At 41.2% G+C, this 23,069-nt stretch overlaps 1 protein-coding gene across 1 annotated transcript in view; it reads left to right on the plus strand.

Moving 5' to 3' along the window:
• Positions 1-20,011, plus strand: part of kifap3a (kinesin-associated protein 3a) — a 38,926-nt gene extending 18,915 nt beyond the window's left edge. Inside the window, exons 11-20 of the mRNA XM_037769949.1 lie at positions 395-495; positions 3,907-4,015; positions 4,136-4,248; positions 5,636-5,801; positions 7,191-7,316; positions 8,399-8,497; positions 9,122-9,207; positions 12,453-12,642; positions 12,761-12,851; positions 19,124-20,011. Of these exons, the coding sequence (XP_037625877.1) occupies positions 395-495; positions 3,907-4,015; positions 4,136-4,248; positions 5,636-5,801; positions 7,191-7,316; positions 8,399-8,497; positions 9,122-9,207; positions 12,453-12,642; positions 12,761-12,851; positions 19,124-19,223 (1,181 nt within the window). The 3' untranslated portion in view covers positions 19,224-20,011. The remainder of the gene's footprint in view (positions 1-394; positions 496-3,906; positions 4,016-4,135; positions 4,249-5,635; positions 5,802-7,190; positions 7,317-8,398; positions 8,498-9,121; positions 9,208-12,452; positions 12,643-12,760; positions 12,852-19,123) is intronic.
• Positions 20,012-23,069: the final 3,058 nt, after the last annotated feature.

Raw genomic sequence — 23,069 nt, forward strand, 5'->3', positions numbered from 1 at the left:
TTTGGGACAGAAATCTGGATATGTCAAAACCTGCACAAACAATTTTTTTTTGCAATTTTGGATAACTGTCCCTTTAAGCAGCATGAAAAGCTTTCCTTTTCACTCCGTAGCCTGCTGCAGTTCCACATTTAACCTTTAAATATTGTTTTTCCTCTGGTTAGCCGCCCGTGAGACACGACAAACTGAGAAACTGCAGTCGACCGGCGCTGATTCCGCACCGAATGCCATTTGACCTCCAACAGGAATCGCTGTTAAAAAGGCCATTCAGCTCATTAATATTTTCAAAAAACACATGCGCTCTCCTAGATGTGGTCATTGGCATCCCGCGGAGCGTTACGGCACAACCACTCATTCATCCATTGACTTCCCTCCTCCTCCTGTGTTTATGTTGCAGCTGACGAGGCCCAGAGACAGCTCAGCATGTGCATTCTGTACCACATCAGCATGGACGACAGATTCAAGTCCATGTTTGCCGACACAGACTGCATACCGCAGGTAAGACTGGCTAATGTACGCCGCCAGCAGACCAAGACAGACACATTGGCATCGGCAGCTAACGGCACCCGGGAATTAATGCATGAGAAACAGAGCGAGAGGGAGGGACGCGCGCCACATCTGGAACCAAAAACCACCAGAGGACTGCTGCTCAGTCTTCGCTCTCGCTGTGATGACAACTCAGTTTTTTCTTCTTTCCTGAAAACATCCTCGCGCCATTTCATGCTTTTCTGTGTCTTCTCCGCATATTAACCTCTTAATTAGCATTACTAAACTGGAAAATGAAATAGAGTTGGGATCATGTAAATTCAGTTTACCGCTGAAGCTCGAAACCCCCTTAGGCTGGTTTCTTTCAACTTTCGATCACAACATTTCTGTCGAGTTCCACTCCCTCCTGATTGAGTTGACCCGGTCAGTCGCTCCTCTCATCATCGGCGATTAGCTAAATGTGCGTTGTGTTTGTTTGTTGAGATTGGGTGTAAATGCCGGCCAGATGTGGCCGCGAGAGTCGGCTGTTTGTTCAGAAGGTCACGTCAGCAGCAGATCTGAACCCCAGGCTCCCCTCGTGGTAGAAAGGATGCTGGCTAGCAGCATGACCAGGATGTGACCTCCGACCCCGCCCCGAGGCCCGCTCACTCTCCCCTCGCCAACCCTCTTCTGCCTCTATTTCTCCAATGTTATCCATCCATCTTTTCCTCAGATTAAGTCCACACTGAATGTGAAGTTGCATCGTTTTCTCTCCAGTTTGACCTTTCGTCCCAATAATCTGGAGTGGATCAATATGAAAATTAGGGCTGTCAGAGTTAACGCGATAATAATAATAAAGAAATTGTTTAAATACTATTGGTATTAAATACTTGACAGATCTCCCTTTAAGGTACATTTTGAGCAGGTTAAAAGGTGCGATTAATTGCAATTAACTATGGACAATCATGCGATTAATCAAGATTAAATATTTGAATCGATTGACAGCCCTATTGAAAATCTTAACTAAAATATCTTCAACATCGGGTCTTGTGTTTTAGTATTGATGAGGAAAACAAAGCTTTTGGAAAACATAGAAGACATGCCAGTTCTATCAAAGTCAGAGGCTGTGTGACAGTAATTAAGAAGATAACTCTCTTTATTTGGGGAATTTAATAACATGGAGTTACATTCTACAGTTATGCACATATTAAACACGTTTTTTTAAGCTGATTCTGATAATTTGAATAAAATTGGACTATTTTAAGAATAAATAAGTAAATAAATACATAAGGGTAAAAAAGATTCAGTGTTTTCCACCAGAATTACATAAAGCACCTGGCAACATGATAATGTAGAGTAGTGTTGTCACGATATTGGCATTTCTAACTTCAATACAATATGTTGAAAAATATCGATATTCAATACCATTTTCGATACCACAGGAAAAATTGACACAACATTGAGGGCATAAAATTGTATATTTTTTAAAAAAGTTAAATAGCCGTATGTGTGTATGTGTGTCAACTTGCTATCGTAGAGAAGAGAAAGCAGAAAGCGCAGCTGGTACCCGTGTATCAATACTGTGCAAAATGAGCATTGAAATCGTTTCAAATATCGAAGTATCGATACGTCAATATTTTTGACAGCACTAATGTAGAGTGAGAAAACTTGCAGATGATATAACTGAAAAGTTAAGAGTAAAAGTAAAATCTAAAAATGTTTGAGTTTTTTTCTTTCTTAAGGTCGATATTTTTAAAATCCTAGTAACAGCCCTGCCTGTCATCACTCATTTAAACTGCCAATGTAGCCGATCATACATAAACCTATATTAATATTGATTTTATCACACTGAGATGATCATAAAATAGTGATTTGATTGACGTTTCATTGCAGCGCAACAGGATCTACTGTTCATTTGGTGAACATGGGGCATCTATTTATCAAGCTTTGGTTAAATAATTACTATATACTTGTTCAGTGTGATGAAAACAGAAAAAAACTGTAAACCTGAATTGAATTTTCTAAAGTATAGGTGGTGATGGAGCACAAGACTGTCCGTCCCACTGCTCACCAGATGTTTGCTGTGATGAAGAGTTAGTTGTTTTCGACTGAGAAGAAGAGATTTAAACATTTTCCTGTTGTTAAGGTGTTAGAGTGTGGACGGAGATCTTTACGAAAACAACTTGAAAACATACAAAAACAGTGTTTTAAAATTTAGTCAGCTCAGTGTGGACATAGTCTCAGTTTCAGTGGTCCATTTTCATTTTATTTAGTTTCTTTATCCACCCTCATTTTCCCCAAAATCAAAGTCAAACTCCCCATATGATATCTACATGTCCCTCCGTCTGTCCTGTTTGTAAAAATACATCCTTAACAAACTGCTTCACCCCATTTCCCACCTTTTTTATCCCCTCTCTACCTATTTAGCACTTTTAAGACCCCTCTCTTTTATCACTTTCCCAGGCTACAGTGGCTGACCTGCCCCTTTCCCCTTCTCGGGCTTTTAATGGGGTCACCGTTTGGTGCTGGTTTTGGGGATGTCAGGAGTTGAGGGAGGAGAGGAACAGAGGTGGAGGTGGAGGTGGAGGTTGGGGGGGGGGGGGGGGGAGGTGGCTGCGCTGGTCGGACTGCAGCGTGGCGTTGGGCCCTGGCTGGGCCTCCGGTGGCTGTCTGTGGTAAATAAGCAGAGGCAGGTGCCAGAGAGTCTAGACGGAGCTGATTTGGGGTCCGGGGCCCCTGGTATGTGATACCTAACCCAGGCCCGGCACAGCCTTTCTCTCCCTTCTCTCTCTCTCTCTCTCTCTCTCTCTCTCTGATTCCTGACTCCTCACAGGGAAGCAGAGCACCTCTGAACCACCACCACCCCCCCTCAGCTCAAAGCTTTTCCTGTTTAATGTTAAATCAGTGCAGGAGAGACAGACAGAGGGAGGGAAGGAGGTGGTGGGTGTTTGGGAGGTTGGGAATGACGCTTGCCTTCATCTCTAACACTCTTTCTCTTTTTAACTCAATCGTATTTTTAAAAAACATTTTCTGATTTCTTTTCCTCGCCCTCCTTTAAACCCCGATGTCTGGCTTTAACATGATTGGAGGAGATTTCAGGGATGCTCTTTTAAAAATGTGAGGTTTTTCAAGTTACAAACACAAACACAAACACAAACACAAACACAGCGTGAAGAAATGTCTCTCGTCTTTGTGAATCTACCTTCTAATTCTTTTTAGCCAGAAGAGCAGACGTGGTTGACCGAGATGATGTCACCATTCAAGTTTTGTCACTGAGTGGTCGTGATTCACTCCAAGTTCATCTACAAAATAATTTATACGCTGATATATTAGCCAAGTTATTGTAACGCGAGGGACATATGACTATTTGTGTGTAGTTTATCTTGAATCTCAGAGATGAATTAATGAAGCGTTTCACTGACATTTGTAACCTGTGACTGACAGCTGATGAAGATGGTGTTTGACTGCGGGGAGGAGAAGCTGGACGTTGAGCTCATCTCACTCTGCATCAACCTGGCTGCTAACAAAAGTAACGCAAAGGTCATCTGTGAAGGTATGAGCTCCATAGAAAGGAGAAACGCAACATGTTGAGATCTTATCCCACCCTACAGTTTGTTGTTAAGTTCTAAAATAATCTTTTTCCTCTTTGCTTCCTTTCTCCTTGTTGCCCTAGGCAACGGTGTGAAGATGCTGATGAAGCGTGCTGTGAAGCATAAGGATGTTCTGGTGATGAAGATGATCAGAAACCTTTCTCAGCACAACGGACCCACCAAGAGCCTCTTCCTGGTCAGTACTTTCTCTCTCCTTCCCCATTTCTTGTCTGAATTTCTACCATAACCTTTATAATAAAGGCACAATGACGAAATAATCTTTGAAAAAGGAGCAGGGAGCACATCCTGTGTTCTAAAATGAAACTTTGAAATGATGTCTTTAAGGCTGATATTAGAGCATATTCATCAAATTTCTCATAATTTCTATAGTTATACTTTACAGTCATGACCTGTTATTGATTCTTATCAGACAATGTTGTAGTGCTGAAGCTGATTACTTTGAGTGCAGTTTGATCAAAGATAACATACACATACTGAGCAAAACCTACTCTTTTCAGTGATCGCTGTATGTGCAATCCAATAATACACCTCCATAAATGTGGCTAGAAATCATATAAAAGGTGCTTCTTAGAACTTCAGACATTGACTTTTCATCAGTGTCCGAAATTAACTTTTTGACCCACCGGCCAAGGGGACTGAACATGCATGAAAAATCCACAAGCATATTTTTTACCAGACAAAAGAATAAATTGTCTTTTTGTGTCACATATGTATTTGTTTCAGTACATTTCATTGAAATAATAAAAGTATATACTTAGAGAAGAGGCCAGAGCAAAAATTTGAAAATAATTTAAATATATTGAACAATGGTTAATCAATTCAAGTCTGAATACTAGGCTTGGGCAGTTCCTACATTTCTTCCTCTTTTATTACCCCAGGAATGATGGGAACCCTGATGGAAAAATCTGGCAAAATGTAATGTTAATGTCCCTGTGAAGGTCTTTGTTGACCGAAACGTTGAGAAATAAAGCAGGGAAAAGTCATTTTTTATTTGAAAAAGTACATTTTGGAGGGGATCTACTTCCAGCACCACAAACAATTTTGAGAATGTGTATGTTTACCTCTCCTTGACAATCTCCAAATGTACTCATTCAATAAGAAAAAGAAAAAACATAGGAGTCACAAGATCCATGGAAATTTGCTTTGGATTAACTTTATTAATACATTTTTTGACTGTGCAATGGCTCAGAATGTCCAATCAGCCTGGTTCTTATATCTCACTGACACTCTCCTCTATCCTTTCATACAGAGAAACTTACTGTGTGGTGAAAACATGGGGACATACAGGAAAAAAATATTTTTTGATGGCATTTCTGAGTAGCCTACCTTACTCTGAAAATAACTATAAATGGCATGCCTGGCTAGAACATGTAGCTAGAAAGCCTCTAAATGAAGGTAAAGAGAGAAAACAGCAAAAAACGCTCAAAGAGTTGCATAAAGACAAAAAGAGAATTTGGCACACCAGTCAAATCTGTATGAATTCAGTTTTTTGGGTTTGTCTATTTCACCCCTCATTTAAATCTCTCATCGATGTGGGTATGTGTGTGTGTGTGTGCTGGTAGGACCACGTCGGTGACCTGGCAGCTCAGATCAGTGAGGAGGAGACAGAGGAGTTTGTGATCGAGTGTCTGGGCACGCTGGCCAATCTGACCATCCCCGACCTGGACTGGGAGCTGGTGCTCAAGGAGTACAACCTGGTGCCCTACCTGAACGACCGACTCAAACCAGGTGTGTGTGTGTGTGTGTGTGTGAGACTGTCTACATGGACCTCTGTGGTCTTTATCAGCTGCAACATCTGAGAGTGTTTCACTACAAGGTGAAAATGTTTTTGCAAGATCTTTTGAACCCACTGTTACAGAACGTGCAGCTCCAGCAGGATGAGCCTGCCACGGCTCTCTCATCTATCTCCCTTTAAAACCAGAGACCAGGTCTCTCCCATGCCCCGTCTTAACCTCTAACTACTCCCCCCTGCATCACGCTATCAGTGAAGTGTCACTGGTCCTGGATGATATGAGGACAGAGGACCCTCTTTAGTGTCTGGGATTTATCTTTACCTTTGATGACCTCTGACCTCTTAACCCTCAGTTCTTGTCTTTATTCAAGCAGAATTAAAAGTCTAGTGCAATATATTGAGGTTATTTAATGTGCATGGTGTGATAGTAAATAGTGAAGAATGACAGAAAATGTTGGAAGAATTAAGGAAAATGTAACATGAATGTATAAAGTTACATTAGATATACAGTGTTCAGTGTGGCTGAGAGTCACCATGACAACGACCTTCTTGTTTTTATTGAATCATATATACTGTCATGAAGAAAGATGGACCTTTTTTGTTTAACATAGTTTCAGCTCCGATACCAGAACAGGATTTCTGATACTTGACTTTGAGGAGTACACCAGTAAATACGTTTTTTCTATAAAGCCTGATTGTCATTTAACAAAAGAATCCAAAATTGTCAATTTTTTTGCTAGCCAATCAAAAAATGTTGTCTAGAATTGACAGTTATTGATTATTTTAATTAATTGTGGCATCAAATAAAAAGTAAAGAACAGTGTTAATCTAACCTGAAATTGAGAGTTGAGTGCATTCAGTTTGTTTTCAATACCAGTTGCTACGGCCACATGTCAGTTAGTGCTAAAAATATATTGAGTTTTGATACCCATGGTGATGGTGTTCTGGGCAGGACACCAGCACATATTTCCAATAGTCTGAGAATTGATTGATTACACAAAGAGATCTGAGCGATCCTCAGTAACTTCCAGCCTTCTTTCATCCACCACTGAATCCATGATGAGTCATTTATTGATCTTAAAATGAGCCACTTGGGATCTTTTAAATAGATGATCTCATGGAAAACAGTCATTTTATTTATAACCTTATGTTCTCCAGGCATAGTTTTCCAGACTGTATTGGTATCAAGACACAAGAGTCTAAAAACTGAACTCCATCAGCACAGTGTGTTCGGACAGATGTAGACCCATGTAGTCGTAGAACATGGATGTTTTCCCTAGCTCCCCACTCTGTTCTGCTGGTATTCACAGGCCAAATGTTTGAGACAATCAATGAGGGTTTCTTTGCCAGTCATCCACTCAACTCGTACTTTTCCCCGATGTCAGGTTCTGCTGAGGATGACCTCATTCTGGAGGTGGTGATCATGATCGGCACCGTGTCCATGGACGACTCTTGTGCAGCCATGTTGGCCAAGTCTGGCATCATTCCTGCTCTCATTGAGCTGCTCAATGGTAAGAACCAACTCCTGTACTACAGCTTTCCAAAGCATTATGAAATATATGATCTAGTGTTTTTGAGTTTGACCAATACTACGGACTAAAAGTCAAGATATCTCGCCTTCTGCTACACAGATATTCACTGTTGTTTTTTAATTTGTCTCTTGCAAGTCCCCCAACTTTATGGAAATACTTATTTTAAAAGCTATTGTATTCTATCCACCTAGTTATGCTTACCTTATTTAAATAAATCCCATTAACTGACAGTAAAAGTCTGAGTCTAATGTTTTATAGCATCATTTTTATAAAAAAATACTTTTTTATCATATTTGCTCAAAGTGACTGACTGCAGATTTAATGTAAAAAGGCTCAGTAGTTTAATCTTGTTGATTCTTACTAAATGTTTAAAGGAAAATTCTGTTTTAGCCCAGTAGAAATGTGAGTATTCAGATGATCATGTTGCTGCCCCATTGGACTCCACATCTCCACAATACTACATTTCTCTTTTTTTTGAGTTAGAAAACAATATTAACATTCATTAAATTATGTTCATTACAACAGTAGCTCTTTACATTTTTCAGGAGAAACATTGTCAGGAGAAATTTTTGTAATTTTGCAAAACAATCTGTCACATTGCCTTGTACTTCACGACCCTGAAGTCACACTTTGACTCTGATCTGGGCTGTGCCAGCTGATCAAAACATATGCAAACAGAAATGAACTGTTGGCGGTGCGGAGAGTTTAATTTCATTCTTCCTGAGCACCACAAACTGGAAATACATCCGTTTCATAGAGTGTCTGGAGGTTAGTTACATACGCAACTCTTATTTGGAGTTGTAAGTTAAAAAGGGATTGAGAGTATGTGACCGACTGCAGTTGGGTCACATGATATAATCGAGTCAAAATGCATTTGAATAATTCTTTTTGTTGTTGTTGTATGTGCAGAGGGTGTTTGAAATGGGGTGTTAAGTTGCTCTTTATAGCAGGGATTGATCTGAAAATACAGTTCAGGATGGGGAGGACAAAACAAACAAAAAAACACATGACGTAATCCACTTTGTTTGTTTCTTCTCCCTCTCTACCTGTTTCCATCTCAGCCCGACAAGAGGACGATGAGTTTGTGTGTCAGATTGTCTACGTCTTCTACCAGATGGTCTTTCACAAAGCTACCAGGGACGTCATCGTCATAGACACACGTATCCTTTTTGCTCATGAGTGAAGTAGACATTTCTGTCCCATTAGATGAGATACATGTTAAGAGACGCGAAACTCTCTGGTGCTCTCCAGAATGACTCTTATTTCCAGTCTTTAGTGTAGGTCCCTATGGTAACTCCTAGTACTGCCCTGTATCCATCCTCACTGTTTATTCCCATCTGCATCTCCATAGCAACCTCTTTAACCCCTTTTTTTTTTTTTTTTTTAACCCTCCGGGTATTCTAAGCTGCCTGTAATTGTACACAGTTGTGGTCGGTGGCGGCTTGTGTCAAATTACAAATATGCTCTCTGTCAGCGCGTTCTGATTGATGTTTTTCTTTCTGCGTGAAGAATATAACGGGAATATCTGATTTAAGCACTGCTGTGGGAGGAAAGTGTTCACTTCATCACAGGAAATGTAGACAGCGGTTCCTTCAGCCGCAGGGCACCTGTCTCCGCTCTCTTTGTCTTGAAATGAAAGAGTGGGAGCAGTCGTTCCTCCCCACAGTGCCACCACATCCCCGTCTCTCCCCCTGCGATTGATTAAGGACAGACAAATGATTGTTTCAGCGTCCGGACGTCCCAGAGAGGATGAAATGTTTTCTTTCCTTGAGTCGTGATCTCAGAAGCCCCAGCGTACCTCATCGACCTGATGCACGACAACAACGCAGAGATCCGCAAAGTCTGCAACAACACGCTGGATATCATCGCTGTGAGTAACTGATGATGCCTCATAAACATTTCAACACTTCAGCTGTAGGAATTAAGGTGCACGTTACTTTTCCATTTGATACTTGAATGAAAAGTTAGCATGATTTTTTTTTTTTTTTTTTTTTACTCCACTCCCAGGTTGCAAGACTTGAGAAAATAGTTTAATGGGGACCTATTAAGCTTTTGAGCTTTTTCTCTTTCCTTTAGTGTGTTATATAGTTTTTTGTGCATGTAAAAGGTCTGCAAAGTTACAAAGCCCAAAGTCCACTCCAAAGGGAGTTACTCTCCCCCCACAGAAACACTGCTCCTGAACTGCCTGAAACGCCTCGATTGAAGTCCCGCCTTTTCTTCCGTAACGTGGTGATGTCACCAAGTAATACATTTGCATAGCTCCTGTATAGCGGCTAGTTTGCCATGCCCTCAAACAAAGCTAGTTAGAGCAGAGCTGGAGCAGAGTCCAAAGAGTTTGGTTCGGTTGACCAATCACAACAGTGGACCAGCTGACCAATCAGATCAGACTGGGCGGGGCAGGAGCTCAAACAGAGTGTTTCATACTGCGGGTGAAAAGAGGTGCTGCAGCACAGCCAGTATGAGAAAAATAAAGCGGTTTTTTTTTTACCATTAAAGTATGTAAACATGTTCAAGTAGAAACCCAAAATACAAGTACAGTATGGACCTGAAAATTAGCATAATATGTCCACTTTAAGATAAAAATACATAGGAATTTACTAAACTTTATTAACACTTGCACAATAATATTGTTGGTTTTATATGCAGATAGAAGTATTACTGAAAGGCCTCCGGGCCGCTATTTACCCCGCAGTCCTCCCACCCTCTATGCATTGCAAACAAGTAAACTGTATTTATATAATACCTTTGACAACCAAAGTTACAGAGTGCTTTAGAAGAAGAAGAAAAGATAAAGAGGAAATTAAAAAAAAGGCAGAGGAAGGTATATACAGTAAAAATGAAAATAGACAATATAAAATCTATAAAATCAAGCAAAAGCCAAAGGCAACAACTTGGTTTAATCATGTTTTTTTTTTTATGTGCTTGAACAGCTTTCTGTATAGTGACCTCAGGTTTGCTGTGTGGTCATTTGATTAAACACAAATAAGGACACTATATCAGCACAAATAATCAAGGTCTTGAAGGTTTTAAATGGTTTTTGACACTTCAACACAGGATCTTAAGATCAAGCAATGAAGCAGAGCCTACAGTGCTTTAACAAACAATTACAATTAATTGGATTAATACATACCAATTGTCACGCTGTGAAACGGATGCTTTTGGGGGCCTGGGGCCCCAAGGAAGTTCCCCTTAGTTATAGATCCCCCAAAATCTTACACGCTTGCCCTTTTAAAATGATACTGCTGCAAGTCAAATGATGAAATGTAAGATAAAAATTAAGATTTTAAATTCTATTCAGATTGTTCAAAAAAAAACAGACCGGTCCACCAGTATTCATACGCTGCTCATTTCCATTTCCATACAAACATGAAGCGTTTTGACCTTTTCCACAGTCTTCCAGTCAAACACTCTAAACTTGATGTGCCCGAGTCAAATTCGACATCAGCGATTAACAAACCGATGAACTCCCGAATCACCTCGTGACTGACAGGTGTGGTCAGCTCCCAGTCAGCGCGTGATCGCTGCCAGACCTCAGATCAGCGTAATTAGCTGTAGATTATAGCCAGGCAGTGTAGCGGGGGCAGAGGAAGTGTTTCATTGAAATTATCAGTGAGACCTATTAAGCTGTGAACCACATGAAAGGCAGCCGGTGGGCTCTGGAGTGTGTCAGCGGCTGGACAGCAGAGGTGAGAGAGAAAGCAGAGCCGTGGACACAAACACACACACACACACACACACACACACACACAATCATTACTGCTCGGCTGTGCGGGATCCTTTTGGCAGCACACGCCATAACTGTGCAGTCCTGAGATGTTCGCCTTTGATCACTGTGGCCCTGCTCATGTACAAACACACACACAGACACACACGTGGCTTCACAAGGAGCTTTGTAGATGCTCCAAGTGGGACAGAGGCCTAATTCACTGTGATATTCACAGCCCGTTGAAAAGCTCCACAAAACTGTCCGTGCACTTCCTCACCCCTGCTGTGATGAGCTCATGCTGTCATGAGCTCAGCCGCTAATAACTGATTAGTCATATTAAACTAATATAAGAACATAATTGCCCAGTGAAAACCTGAGTCATGATGCTATTTCGGCCTCGCCGACAAAATGTGTCACTGTCACCTCCCAGCGTTTGGGCGGGTTGACGGTCAATAGGCCCGTTTGAGTCCGGGGCCTCGGCCGGCTGTCAGGGCCCACGGGGCTCTGCTTTGCATCTCAGTGATTAATCTTTCGGGCCGGGGCGTCGGGGTCTCAAAGGCCGCCTTTATCGCTCCCCCTTCAGCCCCCGCAGAGAAAAGAAAACAGAACTCTGTGGTCGTCCTCCGCCCGAGCTACGCACGCAATCGGCCGAGCCGGCTGGACGGAGTTTTTTATTAGCTGTAGTGAAGAGGAGAAGACACACAGTCATACATGGATGTACCTGATATGGAGCTGTTGACTTTACTTGTTGTAAATAAGTGTCACGTGGTGATTGGTCAGCATGGCATTTCAAATGTTTGCCGTGTTAAACCTATAAAGTGAAAGTTCTCCTCTATATTAATACTGACTCTGATAAGACCTGTGGCTCACTGCTCTTACCAGCAGGCACATTTGTGCATACAAAAATGCCAGAAATTTGAGGAAAAGAAAATAACAAAAGTTTTTATACTTGGCTGAGGTGTATAAGTTGGTGTATTGAGAATGTGAAGACGCAATAAAGGCTGATTGAAACCGATTTTCCAAATACGCCTCGAATTGGCGATAACTCCCTCTACTACTGTAGGCAAAACATTCATGCCCTGCTGCCACTCATCATTATCAAAGACCAAAAAATAATGAGTAAAAAGAGCAAGAATATGTTTGATTCCAGACGAAGGCTCTTGTTGCATTAAATCAGCAAACACTGCAGCAAGGAATAAAATCTGGAGCTGCATAGAAAAATGAGAAATAGTCCTTTAACCAAAGATTACAAGTTTATTTCCAGAGCAGAATAATGTGTCATTGAACCTGTAGCTGCTACAATAGAGTGTCTGTCAAGTGACTCTGCTCTCCGATGATTTGTAGACACATTTCTCTGGTTTTCCATCTCCCTCCACCCAAAACCTCTCTTCCCTCAAACATCACTTCAGGAATATGACGAGGACTTGGGAAAGAAGATCCAGAATGAGAAGTTCCGCTGGTACAACGGTCAGTGGCTGGAGATGGTGGAGAACCGTCTGATGGATGAAGCGGCAGAGCCCTTCCTGTACGGGGACGACAGAGAGTCCTACATCGGGGACGGAGACATCCTGGAGAGACCCGACCTGTTCTACAGCGCCGGTACTGAGGACTTTAAAGGAATAGTTTGTTTTATTTTGGAAAACTCATTTTGCCTTTTTTGTATTTGAGAGTGAGATGAGAAGATGTAAGTAAGTTATGTTTGCATTGTTTCATCCAGATGGGATCATGTCAGCAGACGGCGACATCAGTCCTGAGTTCTACACCGACTTCCAGGATGGAGAGCCGGGACAGACTGGATACATGAGCAGGTATGGAGCTCTCCGTTCACCTAAACCTGAACCAGGACTGGGGTTTAATAGCACTTTACCAGATCTGAATCAGAATCATTTTTAATCCCTTATCGACCTCAAGATATGTGAATGAAAATGGGTTCTATGGGTACCCACGAGTCTCCCCTTTACAGACATGCCCACTTTATGATAATCACATGCAGTTTGGGGCAAGTCATAGTCAAGTCAGCACACTGACACACTGACAGCTGTTGTTGTCTGTTGGGCTGCAGTTTGTCAGGTTATGATTTGAGCATATTTTTATGCTAAATGCAGTACCTGAGAGGGTTTCTGGACTATATTTGTCATTGTTTTGTGTTGTTAATTGATTCCTAATAATAAATATATACATACATTTGCATAAAGCAAGCATACTTGCCCACTCCCATGTTGATAAGAGTATTAAATACTTGACAAATCTCCCTTCACGGTACATTTTAAAAAGATGAAAAATGTGTAATTTGCGATTAATCACGATTAACTATGGACAATCATGCGATTAATCGTGATTAAATATTTGAATCAATTGACAGCCCTAGTATTTAGCTAACCTGGGACTGGATGCAAAACCGAGCCAGCTATCAGACCCCAACCCTGCACTCAAGACACACACACTCTGCATCATGATTATGAATGGGAGTGTGTGATGGAGGCTGTCAGCAGGGCAGGTTGTCTTTGTCCAGAAACACTGGCTGTGTCAGGGAGGAAACACTAAACTGTGAGTGTTTACCTTCGGTCGGCTCGTCCACCAGCCAGCCAGCAGCGCTGCCCTCTCGTATTGTTTTTCTGAATCACTATTCGCTGATCTGTGTTATTGAACCAGGCCGGGCCTGAGTCAACAGGCCTCACCAATCCCAGAAGGCACCGCTCCACCCTGAACAGCAGTACTCCAGCTTTGAGAACAAACACTCTCCGGCTGTCTCTCTGTCTCCACGTTTTTCTTTCTCTCTCTCATTCCTCCGTGGCTCCAAATATATCAGCTACTTTGGTCCCTATACGCTGCTGACATTCCACAGCGAAACATGAAGTTGAAGCCTGGGAATTAAAAATCAATCCTGTTATCACTAAGACGGACTCTTGAGTCCATTTTTAGTCCCAATATCAAGCAGCAGCTGATTCGCTGCGCTGCTGAGATGATGAATAGTTGAGGAAATAGAGGGTTTATTGTGAGTAATTTGTCTTATTTATTATCAAACTTCTCCTTGCGTGCGATAAAGCTTGTGTCGATGGATTTTTTTTTCCTCCCCTCGCCGGCAGGAATGTTTAGTTTGGCTGCTGTTGAGAGGCCGACTGTGACCGGCCGAATCCACGACACAGTCAGTCCAACGGGAGAGAAATCCCAATCTGACTTCCCTTCACTCATTTCTTTATTGTCTGTTTCTTTTCTCTTTCGGTCTCTCTCTCTCTCTCTCTCTCTCTCTCTCAGCTTTGTAACTGATACCTTTTAAATATACTGCGAGCGCCGGGGGAATCGGCGTCTGTGAGACTGTTTTAATTTAGCCGCTGTACTCCGAGTGATCCAGGTTAACATAATAATCAAAGCCAGCTCCGCCGCTTATTTTAAACTATGTGTGAAACATGGTGTGAATGGGGCCTTTTACGTAAGACTGTACAATCAATGTTATTTATATCAGAAGGAGCTTTTATACCAACTATATACAATGAAGATTATGGGTTGATTTTAATGTATCATGTAGATGTATGTGTGTAAAATGGGGTTTAAATTAGGGCCGTCAATCAATTCAATATTTAATCACGATTAATCGCATGATCATCCATAGTTAATCCCAAACATTTTTATCTGTTCAAAATGTACTTTAAAGGGAGATTTTGTAAACTCTAAATATTGTCTCAGAAAAAAAATGAAGTTTAGCTCTGATTAAATGTTCATTTTGCTCTATAAGGACAGATGTCCCAGGTGTGAATAGTGTGTTAGTCCGGTAAAGAGAGGAGTCCAATAGAAAGAGGCGTGACACACAGACAGTGTATGACTGTGAACACGAACACGCCAACAGGAGGATCAATGAGCGCTTTGAGAGGCTGTCAGGATGAGTTAAAAAGTGAGGTAAGAAATAAAGGAAGAGAAGGAAAAGCAGCACGCCGTCACAATCAGGTGAGACGTGGAGATACACGGGGAGGGTGGAGGTGACGGGGGGGCGAGACCTGGTTCTTTACCGGCGTGTTGGTTAGCTGTAACCTGAGCAGTGACAGCGGGGAGAGATCAAAGCCGGGGCCCGGCCGGGGGGCCTGGAAGAGACAGACGCATGGAAGGGGCGAAGGGTCACGCCAAAGGAGGAAAAGGGCCTGATTCCCTTTCCTGTTCACTACCGAGGAATGTTCTCTGCGGGATGGGACGTGTCCCCGACCGCCTCCTGCCGCCGCTCCTCTGGGGCAAAACTGGCATTTGTGGGAACACCGGGCCCCTTGTCTCGACGACCCCCAACCACCTTCTCCTCATTCTGCCGGCGTGTCACAACACACATGAAGTGAATAAGGTGGCAGGCAGGTTGATTTGCATGTTTCATATCGAGGAATATCAGCAACTGTGTCAGGCGTTGTTTCTGGTGTCCAGACCTGCCGGGCTTAAAGAATATTCAAAGCCTCACTTTGTGGGATAAATTAGATTACTTCAGCTACAGTGTTTTTGAATCAACTTCTTGCTGACACTTGATATTGATTTAGTTTCATTGCTACTTAATAAATCATCAGTGCTTTGGAACGGCTAGCTTCACCTGGAGTCTGACAAACATGAAAAATAAGTAAAATAGTAGTAACGTTATGATACATTATTTTATTTAAAAGTCCAGTGTGTAGGATCTGGCGGTATCTAGCGGTGAGGTGAGGAGATTGCATCCAACTGAAGCCTCTCCCGTGTGCCAAGCGTGTTTGAAAGCTATGGTGGCCAACCCAAAAACGCGAATGGCCCTCTTTAGATCCAGTTGAAGCAGAGCCAGAGCGTAAAGTGTGTGTGTACGTGGGAAATGAGTGATGAAGCAAGAGAGAGAGAGCGGCGGCGGTGACGGCAGTGAGTGATGTTATCAACTTCGGCTCAAGCAGGAAAAGTTAACAGAGTTTGGTTTGTCCATTCTGGGCTACTGTAGAAACATGGCGGTGCAACATGGCGGACTCCATGGAGAGGGGAACCGCTCCCTATGTAGATATGAACGGCTCATTCTAAGCCAACGAAAACACGACGATTGTTAATTTCAGGTGATTATACACTAGTGAAAACATGTTAAATTATATTTTACATTTATTATTATTAATTATATTACAACAAAGCTATGTCTTATAAGTTCCCAGGGCCTGAGGTGACATCTTTAAATTGAATTTATGATGCACCTTTTTTTTTTTTCATTTTATAAACAAATCAACACATGAACATAAGAATAATTGATAGTTATGGAGGTGAATAACTCATGATTTGACTGTATTTTGATCAGACAAATCTAGTAAAAAATCTTGTATATTATGCTCAGAATTGTACTGTCACATGTGTAAAGCTGTCCTGTCCTAAACTGTCCTAAACATCAGGACTCATACAGGTCCCGTACAGATCCTGGAAGTCCAGGCTGGGGTGTAACCAGTCAGGCAGACATGCAGGCGGATGGTGTGACTCAGAGCTCCAGTGTTCCTCCAGCCTCCTTTAGCCTGGCTCTCAAATCCCCCCTGACAGCCGTAGCGTGCGGAGAGGAAAAAGACATATTTCTGCCCAGAGAGGAGGGAGAGGAGACGGTGGTTGGGAGGTGGGTGGGGGGGGAGGCGGTAGGGGGGCGAAGGCAAAACAGAGAGGATGAGGAGGAGGAGGAGGAGGAGGAGGGAGAGTGGGGATATGCTGCAAGCTGTGTAACTGATCGCTGGAAGTGATTTGGTTTAAAACAACACGTCATTATAGGCGCTTGCAGGGGCAAAGCAAACAGCTCGTATTTTAGAGGGCCGGGAGAGGACGACGGGCCGGGCAGAGAGAAAAGAACGGGGATACGTGTGAGATGTGGTGTCATCCATCAGAGCCCAGTTTATCCATCAAGCGCTCCATCCTGACGAGGCTGTCGAGGTGACCCCGCCGCCAGACACCAACTCCCAGCAGCTGGCCAGAAGATGGAGCGTGAAATCGGCCCCCACCTTCCACATCCCCATAGTAACTGATTTATACGGTGTAGATACAGGCCTTTTATCATCCCCCTCAACAAGGCCCCTGTTGCCGGGGCGGAGGGCAGCCAGGTCCTACAGGTTTGGCCGTCAGCCTCCTCCTCAGCTCCTCGTCACGCCGCTGTGTTTTGACATCCCTCTGTTTTTTTTATGGCTTGGCCGCTCTGCTGTTTACCCCTCCAGCCATTAGCAGTCTGCAACTCACACACTCATTGTGGATGTCCAACACCTGCATCAGGGCAGATGAATATTACATTAACTTTTTATGAGTATTTTTTCTTCACCTAGTGCTATGACTGAGTGATTGGTCCGGCCGGCCCCGGAGGTGGGGGGTTTCCAGAGAGATGTCTGGTGTCAGAGCTCCACCTGGTGGTGGTGATGTTCTCTGGTTTCAGTCTTTCCAACAGATGTTTGGAACCTGCTGCAGGGAGCATTAGTGAGGTCCAGCACTGATGTTGGGTGATCAGGTCTGGCTCTAGTTCATCCCTAAAGGTGTTGGATGGGGTTGAGGTCAGACTCTGTGCAGACCAGTCACGTTCTTCCACACCAAACTTGGCAAAGCATTTCTTTATGGAGCTTTGTGCACGGTGTCATTGTCATGTTGAAAGGGACAAACACAAACTATTGACACAAAGATGGAGGCACGCTATTGTAGGGAGATAAAGTATGTGGACATTTGTGTCCACACTGAAAAAACATGTCAATCACTGAAATTCGATTTTGAGGTCACATCACTTTACTGGGTTACTCTTACTTTGTGATAGTTTTACTGTAGTCAGTTGTACGTTTTACTCCACTACATTCATCTGACGCTTGTAGTTACTACATAATTACTTACTTGGGTTTTACGTAAGCTTATAAAATGTGGCTATTCAGTTCAGTCCATCTTTATTGTCCCTCAAGGGGACATTTGGTTTACAGTAGAGAGCAAAAACACAAACACAACATACTAGAGGATATGGGACATTAATCACAACAGATACATCTTTTTTTACTTCATTTTAGCTGTAACTGTCTGTTAAAAGTGGCCAGTGATAAAGTGCTGCTGAGCAGTGGAGTCAAGTCAAGGTTCAGTGCAAATTAAACACATTTATTACACTTGGAACAAAAGAAAATTTAGACCTATTGCTTTTTCATCCTGAGGTACCTGTATCTCTGCCCAGAATGGAGTAGAACAAATTGCTCCAAAAGTGGGTGGTCAGAGCTGGGTGAGATCCACCGCGCCGTGCACAAATCTTGTCTGTCATCGATAACTGATAAAGAAAGCTGCTGCGTGCCAATTATTTTTGCTGGCTACTTTAACAATGTTGAACAAAAAAAGGTTTTTGTTTTGCTCTGTAAGGTTCCCATAGTATTCAGGATCTCCACAAAAAAAATCTAAAATAAATAAACCTTAGTTTGCATCAGTCCGATTACAATAGTGCATTCTAGATATAATTTTCCCAACCTGTGGTAGAGCAGCTGATCTGCAGGTGAATCCACAAAATCAGCAATCAAAGGTTTTTAATTTAATTGATTTCATTGTTTTGTATCTCCAATTTTGAGGGAGTTTTGTTTTCGTGTTGTATAGTACTTCGTTGTGTTCAGAAATTCCCAGTTGCTTTTCTACTTAATTTCTTTCAAATGGGTAAATCTGGCACTCTTATTTCTGCCCACAAGATTATTTTACACAATATGTTGGCCATTGGTGCTCACTCCTGGTTCTGCATGTTTCCATCTCTCCTCTCTCTACTCTCTGATTATCTCGATTGGTCGACACAAACATGATCCAACCGCACAGCCTCTAACCTCCACTGAATGGTCTCAAACATGTCTCAATTAGTTAAACAGACAATTTCATGCTTTTGTGTCTAGCTTAGCTAGTACTTCTCATAGTCACGTCAAGGGTTAAAGGAGCTTTAATACCAATAAAACAACATTTAAAACGTGTCTCTGTCATGACCATAAGAAAGATTGTTTTATGTACTGAGGGTTATATAAAAAAGAAAAGTATATTCTGTGATTTCTAATAGTTTACTTCTGTCATGTTGTATCAGATTGTATTAATTATTAATTGTTAATTGTTAATTGTTTCCCATCTGTCCCCTCTTCTGTATCGTCAGCGCGTCGGAGCAGTTCGTCCCAGCAGATCGACCCGTCAGCGCCTACGGCTTCCGCCCCGATGAGCAGTTTTTCTACAACTACAGCACGGCCTCCCGGTAAACCTGGAAACCTCTCACACATAAATACAGTACACGCGTTGTGTCCCTGATGTCCACTGTTCTTTATACATCTCTCAGCACTCTACAAGTCCTCACTGCTTAGGAGTTATCGCATTAACCATTAATTAGTCTGTTAATGAGGCGAATAATCAGAACTCTCTAGAATAATTTTCTTGATGTTAAAGCACCAAAAGTAATCTGTTTTATTTGAATATACTGACACTCATTCAGGGAAAACTCCTGAAACAAGGAACAGACTCCAAGTGAAAGTACGTGACTTCTTAATATCAAGAACTCACCTGTCATCCTTAAAACTCAGAACCTTATTAACCTATATATTAAGGTCAGTTTTAGATTTAATTTTGTAAACACTGTATCATTTGAATGTTTCGTAAGTGATTCAAGAACACATGCTGTAGATCAAACTTAAATATTTTTCTTTTTCGTGATAAACTAGAAAGCTGTTGATTTAACACTGGACTGCATTCAGATTTTTCAGATTTTAACTGAATGTGTTTTTGTTTTTTTACCACAGTCTGCCTAATGTGATCATTCATAAACACTGTTTCAGGCAAAAGAAAACAGCAAAATGAATGAGTGCGTTTTGAAAGATAAGTCTGGTGTTATTCTATATTTTTTCTTATTGTCAACTAATCTCATGTTTGGACTCAAACCAACGTGTTCATCTCCCAGTACTGTCTGACTTCCTGTCTGTGGCTCTCAGCTCCAAGCCCACTGGCTCCTACTGAAGACGTAAATCGTTAAAAACACCTCACACATATTTCATTTTTTAAAAAAACAACTAAAACAGCTGCTCACTGTCGTTTTTAATCAAACAAACGGGAGGAAATAGTGCATTTGTTTGGGACTATTTTCAGCAGCGGATGAACCCACATTTGGCGCTTTAGTGAGTATTTGTGGCAGCAGGACGGTGTATGTGGGATTGAGTCAAAACAAACTACAGTGTGTGTGTTCATGGTGATGAGGGAACATGTCACCCAGAGCAACAGTGTGGCTCATTGATAATAGTTTCTGGACAACAATGGAGCTCTGTGGCACAGAGGAAGAAGAGATATCAGGCTTTGATACACACACAATACTAGTTAGTAGATACATTCGCTGTTGGTTTGGCTCTATGAGATTTATTTACAAGAGGAAAACTTACAGAATATCACCAGACTTATCCTTTAAAAGAGATAATATTTTATAGATATATAAATAATAGGGATGCACCGATTTATTGGCCGAACATCAGTATATCAGCCGATATTCGCCTTGTTGACTGCCATGGGCCTGTCGGTAAATAAGATGACATTCGCCGATTGCAGTGGCCGATATTTATCTGTTGTGTTGCATCAATTTTGCGCCGGCTAAATGTTGTGTTGGATATTAAAAATAAAAAAAAAATAATCTTTTTCATGTGAAAGAAGGTTATATTAAAGATTGTTTTAAACATTCAAAGACAGTGTAATGAAATGCTGAATGACTTTAAAACAGCTCAGTTATTTTTTATATAATGAAGAGGTCTTTGTTTCCCTGGCACAAAAAAGGAATAAATAACAACAACGAAAACATCGGTATCGGCCAAATTGTTATTTTAAACATCGGTATCGGCGAAGAAATTCACAATCGGTGCATCTCAGATAAATAGTAATATATTTTAACCAGACTGGGTCACTGGCTGACGTAGTTTTTTGCTTGTGAGGCCCGATAAGATGGAAGTAAAAAGAACAAGGTTGGGAACCACTGAGTTATGCATTAAACATGTAGTTGCGTTAGATAAATATACATTAGGATAACACTTTATGTTGCGGGTCTGTATTTTCTTGATCATTTCCTAGGACATTTGCTGAAAATAACTATGTAGTTCGGTACATATTATAGGGAAAATACTGTAGACACAGTGTTCAATTGGTGCACTTTCAATTTAACAATGCCAATTAATTGCTAATATAACCTGGAGAGTCTTTCAGTCGGTGCACAGCAGGTCAGCTGGATTTGCTTACTCATAAATCAACAAAAAATAAACTATAAACACACTACGAAGTAAACTCAAACAACTGCCTCAGAGCATCGTCTCTATAATAAGCACCAAATTACTCAGTCCTTTTCTGGAAACATCGTAGATAAATATTAGAAAATGAAAGACCATAAAATAAAGAGCGATCAGCATTTTCTTGTTTTGCCTTCGCACACGCACGCACACACATTGTCTCTCACTGGAAGCGCTACAGTAGACTGTATAAAATCCAGACGCTGGATTAGGATGTCATTTATCTTTATTTCCGTGATTGTAATTGAAGAAGAAATGTTAACAGCCTACATCGTCTTATCTTGAAAAATGTGTCTTAAATATGAACAAATGTTAAATAATTTATTTATATTCTTTATCTTGTCCTTGATGTGCCTGGAGCGCTGCTGGCTCGCTGAAATACGAGATATTTTTTCTCTGTGGTGCGATATATCAAATAAATGGAAGGCATATTATTGTAGTCAAGCTGTATTTAGTATGTAATCTGTCACAGATGTTGGATTACTTGCAGGTTTTTGATATGTCTCAGCACACTGTGTCTGTGATTGGTTTAAAAACTAAATAAAAAAGTTGTGCACCATAAATAAATAAAAAGCTTCATGCTTTATTTGTTTTATTGGCAAATAAAACCATTTATTGTTTGTGTTGTTTTCCCGACATTGAAACCAGAGAGTAGAAAGTTCACACAGAAATAGTTTGAGGGTATGTTTGTTTTATAGACTCTTATTTTATTATTCATATTTCCACACAATGTTTCCATTAAGCAACAGCCATGTGGTGGACAGTAAATGGTCAAATGTACTCGCACTGTAAACTGTCCTACTAACCACGTCTGCGTAAGATGCTCCACACAGGTAAAAAAGGCACAGGTGTTCAGACTCGGACCGGTCTCTACGGCAACCGCATCCACATGACGACGGAGGTTGGTTTCCTTCATCACGTGACGTTAGGCACGTGGAGGCAATATGGAGGTACTGTAAAGGCACTTTGAGGAGCTACTTCTTCAGTTTCCTTTTTAGTTAAAAGAAAGTCCTTCAGTAGGTCAAAAAGAATCACATTAAGGAGAAACAGATGTGCCTAAACTACGGATTCAATCTGAATTTGGAAGTGGTATTTATCCAGCGCATGTGGTCTAATAATATATTAAAATATCTGTTATAGTGATTTCTAAATAATCTAAAACTCACTGATTAAAAAAAAAAATAATGTGTGACACTAATGAGGAGGCATTCTCATGTAGTATGTTTAAAGAACATTTTTTGGGAATTAGTTAATTCGCTTTTTTTCCCCCCCCGAGAGTGAGATGTTCAGATGGATATCAATCTCATGTCTGAGTGTCAAGTACAGAGCTGGAATCAGGACTTGGGACTTGTTTAGTTTAGCTTAGCTTAGTTTAGTTTAGTTTAACAGTGGGAAACGGCTCGCCTGGTTCAGTCTTAAGTTAAATGATAAACCTACAAACACCTCAAAAGCTACTTAACTAGCTAAACTAACTAAAACTAATTAACATCTTGTATCTTCTTTGTTTAATCTGTACACTAAAAGAAAAGTAAAAACTGAAATTTGTGGTTTTTAGGGGGAGTTACGTACTGGAACTATTTCTTAATGAATAGCAGTGTATCTAACAACTAACGGTGGAAAGTAACTAAGTACATTAACTCAAATTCTGTACTTAAGTACAGTTTTTTTTTTGTATTTTACTAGTATTTCTGCTACTTTATACTGCTACTTTATATCTTCACCATGTTTCAGAAGGAAATATTGTTCTTTTTTACTCCACTACATTTATAAAATAGCTATAGTTTTCTTTTCAGA

Source organism: Sebastes umbrosus, chromosome 5 (assembly GCF_015220745.1).
Source record: "Sebastes umbrosus isolate fSebUmb1 chromosome 5, fSebUmb1.pri, whole genome shotgun sequence".
NCBI lineage: Eukaryota > Metazoa > Chordata > Actinopteri > Perciformes > Sebastidae > Sebastes > Sebastes umbrosus.